This window comes from Delphinus delphis, chromosome 16 (assembly GCF_949987515.2).
Source record: "Delphinus delphis chromosome 16, mDelDel1.2, whole genome shotgun sequence".
NCBI classification, from domain to species: Eukaryota; Metazoa; Chordata; class Mammalia; order Artiodactyla; family Delphinidae; genus Delphinus; species Delphinus delphis.
In genome coordinates, this window is record NC_082698.1 from 31,725,220 (window position 1) to 31,739,805 (window position 14,586).

Genomic DNA, 14,586 nt, shown 5'->3' on the forward strand with positions numbered 1-14,586 from the left:
ACCCCACCCAACACCCCATCTATCATGTCCCACATGCAGCCTCTCCTCATAGGGTGTCTCCTGCTTCTGCATATTCCATTCCCTCTTCCTCCTGTGATCCTGCTCCCCTCTTACACGTGAACTACTTCTTGTCCTTCAAAGCACGATTTGAGGGCTTCCCTGGTGGCGCGGTGGTCGAGAGTCCGCCTGCCAATGCAAGGGACACGGGTTCGTGACCCGGTCTGGAAAGATCCCGCATGCCGCGGAGCGGCTGGGCCCGTGAGCCATGGCCGCTGAGCCTGCGCTCCGCAACGGGAGAGGCAACAACAGTGAGAGGCCCGCGTACCACAAAAAAAAAAAAAGCACAATTCGAATATCTACTCTTTTCAAAGCCTTGCCTGTTGTGCCCCTGGGCACCCCCTCCTCTAATATTAATCACACAGTGCTGTAATCTTTTGCTCACCTGTCTGCCTTCTCATAAGGCTATGGACTGATCTAGAGAGATGATGATGTCTTCCTCCAAACCTAGGGAATGCCTGCTACATGAAGTAGCCAACGTTTTAAGAGCGAGGGAATGAATAAATAGGCTCAGCAATGTTCTCAGGGACAACTACGCAAGGGGCAAGATGCCTTCCTCGTCACCGACCTCCACCCAAGTGCTCTGCCCTCCCCAACCCCCCACGTGCCCAGCGTGCCCAGCACTACCTCTGTGCCTATGCAGGAATGTGCCCTTTGAGGAAAACACAGCAAGTATAACAGAGGGAGAGAGTCTGAAATCTAATTTAAAGGGTGGATCCGCATTCACCTTTGGAATGGTGTCAGTTGCCAGGGATTAAATACAACTATTTTAAACTACAGTAGTCTCACCAATGCCCTTGCTGAACGAGAGTTGGGCTGGGACACTTGGGGAAATCTCCAGGCGACTAGGGGGCAAATCATTTTATCACAGTGCCAACATATTTCCATTGAGGCAGCAGAAGTTTGCCTGGATTGTGGGATCCTCAAATTGTGTACATTGATCCAACCGATTGATATTTCTGAGGTGTGCCTGGGATATGATGATCAACAGTGACAAACACACCGTATGGGATCGACCAAGCAGCTGAGGGATCCAGGCATCTTTTCTGCCTCCCTGTAAGGCCCGATGGGCGACCCTCTTCAGCCCAGTTCCCGCCTGCTCCTGAGACATGGACATTCACCCAGAGCGCTCCAGCCCCGCCCCGTCGCCCCCGCCCCCGCCCCCCAGTCGTCCGCCTGGCCTCAGCGGGCTGGGCTCGCCACGTGGAGCGCGGGCCCGATTCTCAGAAGGCGCCTACGCCATTGCCGCGGCGCAACTCCGGGCCGGCCCCTTGCGTCGCGTCAACAGCGGAGGCCGCGCGGCCTGGGTTTATTCCAACGCTGTGGACGTAACGTCATCCTTGCGGGACGTGGAAGGAAGAAAAGGGAGTGTAAGCCGGCTCCAGAATCCGTCCGCGTGTAGTACGGGCCGGGCGCCGGGGCTGGGCGGCTGCGTTCAGGAAGGTACGGGCGGGCGGCGACAGTGGCGGGAATGGGGTGGCGCCGGTGCCTCCGCGGGGGCTGAGGCGTCGCCCGGGCTTGGGCGAGGGAAGGTGTGTGCGCAGGGTCGCGGGCGACCGAGGGGGCTGCCGGAGCGCGCGGCCGCAGCAGGGTGGCGGTTCGGGCCCGCGAGTGAGTGTGGGAGCGCGGAGGGATGGTGGCGGGCTGGGCCGCCCAGAGCGCGTTGCACCGCCACATGCCCGGGCGCGGAGGCCCAGGCGCAGCGGGGACTGCGGGCACCCGAACTCCGTGGCAGCCCTCGGATACACCCAAATGCAGGAACTGATCCATGTGGAGGCTTGACGACCCAGCGGACCCCTTCTCCGCCCAGGAGTCCGGAGCCAGCTTCCAGTGCACCTGCATGGGTGGTGGGGTTTCACCCTGTTTGTGACTGTCCACACGGCGACTCTCAGGGGCGTGTGTGTGCAGTCCCTCGCAGCCCGCCCGGGCTTTCGTTATCCCCTCTTGAAAACCATTCCCCCCCACCCCGCAGCCGGAGAGCTCGCTCACCACCGCCTTTCGCAGCGTGGCATACGGTCTGTGAAGAGTTCCTTCTGGCACATCAGGGCGGGCCCAGATCCATCCCCTCCCCCATCACCTTTCTCTGCTCTAGAGGCGGTGAGCTTTATCTAGAGGCGGTGAACCATATACCAAGCCTGTGTTTCTGGGCGACGTTTGTTGAGACTAAAGTTCAGTTCGCTCTTCAAGTAAGAAAGATAAGGGCTTTCTATTTAGAACCTGTAAAAAGGTACTTGAGAAATGTCTTGAATCAAAACATGGAAACTTTTCATTTGATGACATGGAGTCTAGACAGACACACATAACCTTTGCTCCCTGGAATTAGCCATGTACTTTTTGAGGGCATAATAAATTCTGGCAGGATGAACTATCCTTTGCAGTGAGGTAGGGGTCAGTCAGAGGCCATGAGAGAGGCAGGGAGGCCTGATTTCTAGATCAGTCTTCAACCTGATAACTTACCTTAAACATTCAGAGCTTTCAGTTATTCATAGATAAGAGAGAGGTAAACAGTCCATAAATATAATTTATGATTACATCTGTCTATCAGAGGATATGGAATTCTTTGTGCCTGTGACAGGTCCTGAAAGAAAGAAAGAAATGCATTGTAAGATATCATTAGTGTCTGAAAGACAGACAGAGGAGAGCAGATGTTTATTGAGCATCTCTTGTACCCAGGCATTCCATGCATTCTTTTACAATAATTCTATGAAGTCCTTACTGTTATTGTCCCTAGTTTACAGATGAGGAAACTGAGACTTAGAAAGATTGGAAGACCCACAGCTAGCAAGGCACACAGCTAGCAAGTGCGAAGCTTGAACCTAAATCTCTCCAACTCCAAAATCCTTGTGTCCCATGTTTACCATGCTGTCAGTGGGAAGTTTATAATCTAGTTGGGAAAATCAGCAGTAGCACATGAACCAGTCAGAAATTAATGCTAGAGTTGCTGGGGAAAGTTTGTGAAGGAGATAGAATTAGAATTTTAGTGTCACTATTTGATTATTTTACCCTTTTGGCTCTTCTAGGGTTATTTTGGAGAATTCATATGTAAATAATTGTTTAGCAATAATTACTGAAGGAATTTGTAAAAGCAGCAAATATAGATCATGGGCTCATATCATGCTTCAGTGTTATGCAAATAATTTTCTCTTGGGACCTTCCATACTGTCACAAACACTGAAGTCAACAGAGAGCACTTAACACTTTCTATTGCCTATTAGAGGCCATATCTTTTACAACAGATGTATCCTGCCAGTCTCTTCTCTCTTCTTTCTGTACCTTTGTGCAGTATAAATTGAAGAGCATTAACCATTCCTTGTTTCTCTTCACTTTGAGGCAAAATGCTAGTCTTTTGAGGCATGTTTAAGCACGTTGAGGCATGTTTAAGAGGGTTGAATATATCTACCAATACATAGAGAAGTTAAAAGGAGACCCGCAAGCAAAGAACACACAGTGTTTTTCTTATCTTGTGAAAACAACCATGTCCCTGTAGTGTAACAGCTGCAATAATGAATGGCATATTCTCTGTGTTTTTATATATATATATGTGTGTGTATATATTTGTATATATATGTATATATGAAGATAGATAGATGAAGAAGCCCCCTACCTATTTGTGAAATAAACTAATCTTTGTCTAAAACTTGACCTACCGTGGGAAAATGCCCACAGCCACTATGTTCTCAGCTCTGAGATTTCTAGGTATGTACTCATCCTCCAAGAGATGTGCCCACGGTCATTTCAGATGTCAGCCATTTGCAGGCATTGCCACTCCTTCCCAGGGATTCAAGAGTGTGCTTTGGATTCCTGTGGACGGCAAGAAGAAAGACAAAACAGCAGCCTCCGACCTTTCCTCCCTTTTCTTGTGTCAGCAAGGATCAAGCTGACGTTTCAAATATGTGGTTTTCAGAGTTCTGTCGGGAGGTGCAAGCAGGAAGGTGGAGATGGCTGCTTACGGAATGTTGAATCTGTTTTTTGATCTGTTGGAGACTCCTTAATGGTATAGGAATTGTGGTGAAGATTTAATATCAATACGTAGACATTATACCTTAAAGATTTTTTTGTCACTCAAAATATTCATAATCCTTAGTTTCAATTTGTTTACATAAAAACTAAAATGGTTGGGACTTCCCGGGGGCACAGTGGTTAAGAATCTGCCTGCCAGTGCAGGGGACACTGGTTCGAGCCCTGGTCCAGGAAGATCCCACATGCCGTGGAGCAACTAAGCCCATGCGCCACAGCTACTGAGCCCGCACGCTGCAACTACTGAAGCCCACGCTCCGCAACAAGAGAAGCCACCACAATGAGAAGCCCGTGCACTGCAACAAAGAGTAGCCCCCGCTCCCCGCAACTAGAGAAAGCCCGCGCGCAGCAACGAAGACCCAACGCAGCCAAAAAATAATTAATTAATTAATTTTAAAGAAAAAACCAAGATGGTTGTAAGAAAGGAAGAATAGAGTCAGAGCCTGGGAAGGAGCCATTTGTTTTTTCTCTCTTTTCTATGTGTAGAAGAGGTGGGAGTTTCTCTAATACAGGGGAGTTTGGAGCAGGAGAGTCAAGTTTTTACTCTCAGTGTGGGGAGGTGGACGAAAATAAAGTGAATTGTCTAGTATTTTGATTCTTCATTTTTTAAAATGCATTCTGCAGATACCTTGGTCAGTGACCACCTCGCAGCATGTTGAGTCGAGTCTGCCGCTCTGGGTCCCCGTCCTTCACCCACCGTCTCCTGCCCTGGGTCCAATCCACAACACTCTCCAGATCTTGTAGGTACCGTAGGAAACATAAATATGTGGGAGGTTTGGTCCAAGTGTGTTTCAACAAGGTTTTAAAAAGTAAAAAAAATGTAATTTGGCAGAATTGGACAAAGGCGGTAAGCAAGGAGGCAGCCTACTGGTGAAACGTCGTGTTTGTATTTATCAATAAAGTGAAATTTTTGGAGGGGATAGATAGGTTTATGGCATAGATTATGGTGATGGTTTCACGAGTGTATACTTACCTGCAAACTCATCAACTTGTGTACGTTAATTTTGTACAGCTTTTGGTATGTCAAATAAATAACTCAAAATTTAAAAAAAATTTTAAAGATAAAGTGTTACCTTTATTTAATCCCCCAGGATTTTTTGCACGCTATTTTTCTTCATTCCTTCTTTGTAATTCAGTGTTTAATTTTGAGATAATTATAGATTCACTTGCAGTTGCAAGAATTAATACAGAGAGATCCCTTATACCCTTTCCCCAGTTATCGCAGTATCTCAACCAGGGTATTGACCAGGGTGGATAGAGTCAAGATAAGATTTCCATCACTATAGGATCCTTCAAGTTTCTCTTTTCTAGTTGTCCTCTCCTTTCTGTCCCTAACCCCTGGCAGCCTCTAATCTGTGCTCCATTTTTATAATTTTTAAATGTTATATAAATGAAATCATACAGTATGTGACCTTTGGGGGTGACTTGTTTTACTCAGCGTAAATCTCTGGAGATTCATCTAAGTTCTTGTGTCTGTCAGTTTGTTCATTTTTATTACTGAATAGGATTTAATGGTATGGGGGTACCACGGTTAGTGTAACCATTCACCATTGAAGAACAACTGGTTGTTTAACATTTTTTGTCTGTTATGAATAAGGCTGCTGTGAACATTCGTGTATAGGACTTTGTGTGCACATAGTTTTGGTTATCTGGGATAAATGTCCAAAAGTTCAGTTTCTGGGTTGTATGTTAGCTGCATGTGGTAGTTAGTTTTATAAGAAATGGCAAACTGTTTTTGCAGAGCGGCTGTACCATTTTACATTCACACCAGCAATGTATGAGTGATCCACTTTCTCTTCATCCTCACCAGCATTTGATGTTGCCACTCTTTGATTTTATCCATTTTGATAGATATATAATGATATCTCACTGTGGTTTTAAATTCCTTTTCTCTATTGACCAGTGAGGTTGGACATCTTTTCATGTGCTTATTTGCTGACTGTATATCCTCGTCAGTGAAATGTCATTTGCTCATTTTTAATTGGATTGTTTGGTTTTCTACTTTTGAACTTTGAGAGTTTTTTAATGTCTTCTACAGAGTAGTCCTTGGTCGGATTTGTGATTAGAAAGTATTTTCTCCCAATTTGTAGCTTGACATTTCAGTCTCTTAACAGGGTCTTTCACAGAGGAAAGTTTTTTTTACTTTGATGAGGTCCAGTTTATCAGTTTTTCATTTTATGGATTGTACATGTGAGGTCAAGTCTAAGAACTCTTTGTATAGCCTTAGATCCTGAAGATTTCCTGTTTCTTTTTCTAAAAATTTTGAACTTTTGCATTGAAGTCCATGACCCATTTCGGTTTTGTTTTGTTTTTTTAGCATTTTTAGTGGAGTATAATTGCTTTACATTGTTTTGTTAGTTGCTGCTGTATAACAGTGAATCAGCTATACATAATACATATATCCCCATATCCCCTCCCTCTTGAGCCTCCCTCCCACCCTCCCTATCCCACCCCTCTAGGTGGTCACAAAGCCCCGAGCTGATCTCGCTGTGCTGTGTGGCTGCTTCCCGCTAGCTATCTGTTTTACATTTGGTAGTGTATATATGTCAATACCACTCTTTCACTTCATCCCAGCTTACCCTTCCCCTCCCCATGTCCCTAAGTCCATTCTCTACTCTGTGTCTTTATTCCTGTCCTGCCCCTAGGTTCTTCAGAACCTTTTTTTTTTTAGATTCCATATATATGCCTTAGCATATGGTATTTGTTTTTCTCTTTCTGACTTACTTTACTCTGTATGACAGACTCTAGGTCCATCCACCTCACTACAAGTAACTCAATTTTGTTTCTTTTTATGGCTCAGTAATATTCCATTGTATACATGTGCCACATCTTCTGTATCCACTCATCTGTCGATGGACACTTAGGTTGTTTCCATGTCCTGGCTATTGTAAATAGTGCTGCAGTGAACATTGTGGTACATGACTCTTTTTGAATTATGGCTTTCTCTGAGTATATGCCCAGTAGTGGGATTGCTGGGTCATGTGGTAGTTCTATTTTTAGTTTTTTAAGGAACCTCCATACTGTTCTCCATAGTGGCTGTAGCAATTTACATTCCCACCAACAGTGCAAGAGGGTTCCCTTTTCTCCACACCCTCTCCAGCATTTATTGTTTGTAGATTTTTTGATGATGGCCATTCTGACCGGTGTGAAGTGATACCTCATTGTAGTTTTGATTTGCATTTCTCTAATGATTAGTGATTTTGGCATCCTTTCATGTGTTTGTTGGTACTCTGTATATCTTCTTTGGAGAAATGTCCATTTAGGTCTTCTGCCCATTTTTGGATTGGGTTGTTTGTTTTTCTGATATTGAGCTGCATGAGTTGCTTGTATATTTTGGAGATTAATCATTTGTCATTTGCTTCGTTTGCAAATATTTTCTCCCATTATGAGGATTGTCTTTTCGTCTTGTTTATGGTTTCCTTTGCTGTGCAAAAGCTTTTAAGTTTCATTAGGTCCCATTTGTTTATTTTTGTTTTTATTTCCATTTCTCTAGGAGGTGGATCAAAAAGGATCTTGCTGTGATTTATGTCATAGAGTGTTCTGCCTATGTTTTCCTCTAAGAGTTTTATAGTGTCTGGCCTTACATTTAGGTCTTTAATCCATTTTCAGTTTATTTTTGTGTATGGTGTTAGGGAGTGTTCTAATTTCATTCTTTTACATGTAGCTGTCCAGTTTTCCCAGCACCATTTATTGAAGAGGCTGTCTTTTCTCCATTGTATATTCTCGCCTCCTTTGTCAAAGATAAGGTGACCATATGTGCATGGATTTATCTCTCGGCTTTCTTTCCTGTTCCATTGATCTGTACGTCTGTTTTGGGCCAGTATCATACTGTCTCAATTACTGTAGCTTTGTAGTATAGTCTGAAGTCAGGGAGCCTGATTCCTCCAGCTCCGTTTTTCTTTCTCAAGGCTGCTTTGGCTGTTCGTGGTCTTTCGTGTTAACATACAAATTGTATAATTTTTTGTTCTAGTTCTGTGAAAAATGCCATTGGTAATTTGACAGGGACTGTATTGAATCTGTAGATTGCTTTGGCTAGTATAGTCATTTTCGCAATGTTGATTCTTCCAATCTAAGAGCATAGTATATCTCTCCATCTGTTTGTATCATCCTTAATTTCTTTCATCAGTGTCTTATAGTTTTCTGCATACAGGTCTTTCGTCTCCTTAGGTAGGTTTATTCCTAGGTATTTTATTCTTTTTGTTGCAATGGTAAATGGGAGTGTTTCCTTAATTTCTCTTTCAGATTTTTCATCATTAGTGTATAGGAATGCAGGAGATTTCTGTGCATTAATTTTGTATCCTGCTACTTTACCAAATTCATAGATTAGCTCTAGTAGTTTTCTGCTGGCATCATTAGGATTCTCTATGTGTAGTATCATGTCATCTGCACACAGTGACAGTTTCACTTCTTCTTTTCCGATTTGGACTCATTGTATTTCTTTTTCCATCTCTGATTGCTGTGGCTAAAACTTCCAAAACTATGTTGAATAATAGTGGTGAGAGTGGGCAACCTTGTCTTATTCCTGAACTTAGTGGAAATCGTTTCAGTTTTTCACCATTAAGGACAATGTTGGTGTGGGTTTGTCATATATGGCCTTTATTATGTTGAGGAAAGTTCCCTCTATGCCTACTTTCTGCAGGGTTTTTATCACAAATGGGTGTTGAATTTTGTTGAAAGCTTTCTCTGCATCGATTGAGATGATCATATGGCTTTTCTCCTTCAATTTGCTAATATGGTGTATCACATTGATTGATTTGCGTATGTTGAAGAATCCTTGTATTCCTGGGATAAACCCCACTTGATCATGGTGTATGAACCTTTCCATGTGCTGTTGGATTCTGTTTGCTAGTATTTTGTTGAGGATTTTTGCATCTATGTTCATCAGTGATACTGGCCTATAATTTTCTTTCTTTGTGACATCTCTGTCTGGTTTGGGTATCAGGGTGATGGTGGCCTCATAGAATGAGTTTGGGAGTGTTCCTCCCTCTGCTATGTTTTGGAAGTTTGAGAATGACAGGTGTTAGATCTTCTTTAAATGTGAGATAGAATTCGCCTGTGAAGACATCTGGTCCTGGGCTTTTGTTTGTTGGAAGACTTTTAATCACGAATTTCAGTGCTTGTGATTGGTCTGTTCTTATTTTCTATTTCTTCCTGGTTCAGTCTCGGAAGGTTGTGCATTTCTAAGAATTTGTCCGTTTCTTCCAGGTTGTCCATTTTATTGGCATAGAGTTGCTTGTAGTAATCTCTCACGATCCTTTGTATTTCTGCAGTGTCAGTTGTTACTTCTCCTTTATCATTTCTAATTCTATTGATTTGAATCTTCTCCCTGTTTTTCTCGATGAGTCTGGCTAATGATTTATCAATTTTGTTTATCTTCTCAAAGAACCAGCTTTTAGTTTTATTGATCTTTGCTATCATTTCTTTCATTTCTTTTTCATTTATTTCTGATCTGATCTTTATGATTTCTTTCCTTCTGCTAACTTTGGGGTTTTTTTGTTCTTTCTCTAATTGCTTTAGATGTAAGGTTAGGTGGTTTATTTGAGATGTTTCTTGTTTCTTAAGGTAGGATTGTATTGCTATAAACTTCTCTCTTAGAACTGCTTTTGCTGCATCCCATAGGTTTTCGGTCGTCATGTTTTCATTGTGATTTTTTTCTAGGTATTTTTGGATTTCTTCTTTGACTTCTTCAGTGATCTCTTGGTTATTAAGTAGTGTATTGTTTAGCCTGCACGTGCTTGTATTTTTTACAGATTTTTTCCTGTAATTTATATCTAGTCTCATAGCGTTGTGGTCGGAAAAGATACTTGATACAATTTCAGTTTTCTTAAATTTACCAAGGCTTGATTTGTGACCCAAAATATGATCTATCCTGGAGAATGTTCCATGAGCACTTGAGAAGAATGTGTATTCTGTTGTTTTTGGATGGAATGTCCTATAAATATCAATTAAGTCCATCTTGTTTAATGTATCATTTAAAGCTTGTGTTTCCTTATTTATTTTCATTTTGGATGATCTGTCCATTGGTGAAAGTGGGGTGTTAAAGTCCCCTACTGTGATTGTGTTACTGTCAATTTCCCCTTTTATGGCTGTTAGCATTTGCCTTATGTATTGAGGTGCTCCTATGTTGGGTGCATAACTATTTACAATTGTTATATCTTCCTCTTGGATTGATCCCTTGATCATTAATGTAGTGTCCTTCTTTGTCTCTTCTAATAGTCTTTATTTTAAAGTCTATTTTGTCTGATATGAGAATTGCAACTCCGGCTTTCTTTTGATTTCCATTTGCATGGAATATCTCTTTCCATCCTCTCACTTTCAGTCTGTATGTGTCCCTCGGTCTGAAGTGGGTCTCTTGTAGACAGCTTATATACGGGTCTTGTTTTTGTATTCATTCAGCCAGTCTATGTCTTTTGGTTGGAGCATTTAAACCATTTACATTTAATGTAATTATTGATATATATGTTCCTATTCCCATTTTCTTAATTGTGTTGGGTTTGTTATTGTAGGTCTTTTCCTTCTCTTGTGTTTCCTGCCTAGAGAAGTTCCTTTAGCGTTTGTTGTAAAGCTGGTTTGGTGGTGCTGAATTCTCTTAGCTTTTGCTTGTCTATAAAGGTTTTAAATTCTCTGTCGAATCTGAATGAGATCCTTGCTGGGTAGAGTAATCTTGGTTGTAGGTTTTTCCCTTTCATCACTTCAAATATGTGCTGCCACTCCCTCTGGCTTGCAGAGTTTCTGCTGAAAGCTCAGCTGTTAATCTTATGGGGATTCCTTTGTATGTTATTTGTTGCTTTTCCCTTGCTGCTTTTTTTTTTTTTTTTTTTGCGGTACATGGGCCTCCCACTGCCGTGGCCTCTCTCCTTGCAGAGCACAGGCTCTGGACGTGCAGGCCCAGCGGCCATGGATCAGGCCCAGCCACTCCGCAGCATGTGGGATCCTCCTGGACTGGGGCACGAACTCGTGTCCCCTGCACCGGCAGGCGGACTCTCAACCACTGCGCCACCAGGGAAGCCCTCCCTTGCTGCTTTTAATACTTTCTTTGTATTTAATTTTTGATAGTTTGATTAATATGTGTCTTGGTGTGTTTCTCCTTGGATTTATCCTGTATGGGACTCTCTGCACTTCCTGGACTTGATTGATTATTTCCTTTCTCATATTAGGGAAGTTTCCAACTATAATCTCTTCAAATATTTTCTCAGTCCCTTCATTTTTCTCCTCTTCTTCTGGGACCCCTGTAATTCAAATGTTGGTACGTTTAATGTTGTCCCAGAGGTCTCTGAGACTGTCCTCAATTCTTTTCGTTCTTTTTTCTTTATTCTGCTCTGCAGTAGTTATTTCCACTATTTTGTCTTCCAGGTCACTTATCCATTCTCTTCTGCCTCAGTTATTCTGGTATTGATTCCTTTTAGAGAATTTTTAATTTCATTTACTGTGTTGTTCATCATTGTTTATTTGCTCTTTAGTTCTTCTAGGTCCTTGTTAAATGTTTCTTGTATTGTCTCCATTTTATTTCCAAGATTTTGGATCATCTTTACTGTCATTACTCTGAATTCTTTTTCAGGTAGACTGCCTACTTCCTCTTCATTTGTTTGGTCTGGTGGGTTTTTATCTTGCTCCTTCATGTGCTGCATATTTCTCTGTCTTCTCATTTTGCTTATCTTACTGTGTTTGGGGTCTCCTTTTCGCAGGCTGCAAGTTCGTAGTTCCCGTTGTTTTTGGTGTCTGCCCCCAGTGGGTGAGGTTGGTTCAGTGGCTTGTTAAGCTTCCTGGTGGAGGGGACTGGTGCCTGTGTTCTGGTGGATGAGGCTGGATCTTGTCTTTCTGGTGGGCAGGACCGCATCTGGTGGTGTGTTTTGGTGTGTCTGTGAACTTAGTATGATTTTAGGCAGCCTCTCTGCTAATGGGTGGGGTTGTGTTCCTGTCTTGCTAGTTGTTTGGCATGGGGTGTCCAGCACTGTAGCTTGCTGGTCATTGAGTGGAGCTGGGTCTTAGCGTTGAGACAGAGATCTCTGGGAGAGCTCTCACCGATTGATATTACGTGGGGCCTGGAGGTCTCTGGTGGTCCAGTGTCTTGAGCTCGGCTCTCCCACCTCAGAGGCTCAGGCCTGACACCCGGCCAGAGCACCAAGACCCTTGATGAAGAATGCTGCTACACACGATGGTTTGACCGGAAGTGCCAGTCCCCCAATTTTTTTAACCCCTCACAGTGATGGCACAGTTCACACCATAGAAAGTGATGTGCTCTAAATGCCAAGGCTCACAGGTTTTCTTATCAGAATTTCCATGAATCAACACAACATTGCAGAGAAGCAAGTATTCTCTGCTGCTGCTGTACTCCAGGGCTGGGCAGACAAAAGAAAGAGCATCCTGAGGAAGGCTACCATGATGGGGTCCAAGTTCACAGTAGCCAGCGCCCCCCACTCCAAAACTCAAGGTGTCCAGACAGCTGCTCTGAGCTGGGGTCTGCCTGCTCCCTCCCTCTCTGGGTAGCCAGCACTCCCTCCATGATCCATTTTGAGTTAATATTTGTATAAGGTGTGATGGTTAGGTCGAGGTTCATTTTTTTGCATCTAGAGGTCTAGTTCCAGCACCATTTGTTGAAAGGCTGTTTATGATGTTTTGAGTTGCCTATCTCTTGATAACACCTAAATGTTATCAACAGTCTGTCTCAAAACCTTACTGCAAGAGGACATGCTTATCAGCTAATCAAGCTTATCATCATTGGAAAAATCTGTTTCCTATTCATGTAAAGAAGAGTGTAAAGTTTAAAAGTTCAGGGTCTGGAACTAGGCTCCCTGTGTTTGAAAACTATCTCTGCTACTTACTTAGTGACCGACCACAGCTATGGATTTCGGTCACATTTCCATGAGTTGGCATTTTGGACCATGCTCAGCTACACAGTGGTTCTGTGTCCTTGTCAGCTCTCCATTGGCTCAGGGTTGATTGTTAAGGGCCAGGGGAGAATCTGCTGGGATGATAGATCATCTCTGTTCCACATGGCCTCTCATCTTCCAGCAAGCTATCTGTGGCTTCTTCACATGATGCTTCCCAAGAACAGCAAGCATGGCAGTGATAAGGTCTATTGAGGCCTAAGCTCAGAATTTACACAGAGTTAGGCTTCTGCTACATTGTATTGGTCAAAGCAAGTCATAAGGCCAGCCCCTATTCAAGGAGTGGGAAAATAGACTCCACCTGTTAATGGGAGAAGCTTCAAGTATTGTGGCCATTTTTCCAATCTGGTAATGGTGGTAAGTTACTCAACTTGTCTGAGCCTCAGTTTCCTTATTTATAAAATGAAGCTAATAATAATAATAACTAATTCATAATAATACCTAACTCATGAGTCTTAACTCATGAGAATTCAGGAAGATGATGATAACAATGATGATGATGATAGACATAGCTAACCCTTTTTTTTTTTTTAATAAATTTATTTATTTATTGGCTGTGTTGAGTCTTCCTTGCTGTGCATGGGCTTTCTCTAGTTGCAGCAGGCGGGGACTACTCTTCATTGCAGTGCACAGCCTTCTCATTGCGGTGGCTTCTCTTGTTGCATAGCATGGGCTCTAGGCGCATGGGCTTCAGTAGTTGTGGCACACAGGCTCAGTAGTTGTGGCGCATGGGCTTAGTTGCTCCGTGGCATGTGGGATCTTCCCAGACCAGGGCTTGAACTCGTGTCCTTGCATTGGCAGGCAGATTCTTAACCACTGCGCCACCAGGGAAGCCCATAGCTAACACTTTTTTATAATACCAGCCAGTATTTATTGAGGGTTTACTTTGTGCCAGTCCTTGTTCATGCATTAACTCATTTCATTCCCTACAACAACCTTCTGAGATCAATGAGATAACAGCAAGTAAGTGAAGGAGTTGAGATTCCAGCCCAGGGAGTCTGACTCAGAGCCTACACTTGTCCTTTCATATATCCTCTGCCTCTGTATAAGGTACATGAATAGTTAACACAGTTCCTGGTATATAGTAAATGTTCGCTTCAGTATTTTTATTGTTGATGTTATTGTTTATTCTCATTAGACTCATTCACAGAAGGAGGCACTTTCTGATCTTATCCCTAGATTTTTCTTTGTATCCAGATTTTTCTGGAACCCCATGTTCACTGACCATGATAAGCAGAAGAGCAGAAAAGAAATTAAAAAGGCAAAGTGAAAAAGCATAGAAATACAAACAGAGGGAAGTGGAAGACCAGGAAGAGAGATAGAAACCATGTCAGCGTTCCTTCCTGTTCAGGCCTGGAACACAGCCTCATTTATTACTGAGAATTAGGACTCTGGTGCTGAAAAGCTAAAGGGCTTCTCCTCCCTTGGAGTGTGACCCATGGCACCTTTGAGGAATATGGACAACCCCCTCCCCCTAACACATTTGCATACACATATACCTCGGTATCCCCTCATCCTTAACAGGAGGAGATGTCTTTTCTTTGAGACTTAGAGCCTAAAGTTTCCTTAGAAGATGGGAAGAGATTACCCATCCAGAAGCCATGGATTTTTCTTAACTAATCAA

General features: G+C 43.0%; 1 protein-coding gene across 1 annotated transcript in view; it reads left to right on the top strand.

Moving 5' to 3' along the window:
• Positions 1-1,341: 1,341 nt before the first annotated feature.
• Positions 1,342-14,586, top strand: part of ALDH18A1 (aldehyde dehydrogenase 18 family member A1) — a 46,956-nt gene continuing 33,711 nt past the window's right edge. Inside the window, exons 1-2 of the mRNA XM_060033636.1 lie at positions 1,342-1,500; positions 4,699-4,814. Of these exons, the coding sequence (XP_059889619.1) occupies positions 4,727-4,814 (88 nt within the window). The 5' untranslated portion in view covers positions 1,342-1,500; positions 4,699-4,726. The remainder of the gene's footprint in view (positions 1,501-4,698; positions 4,815-14,586) is intronic.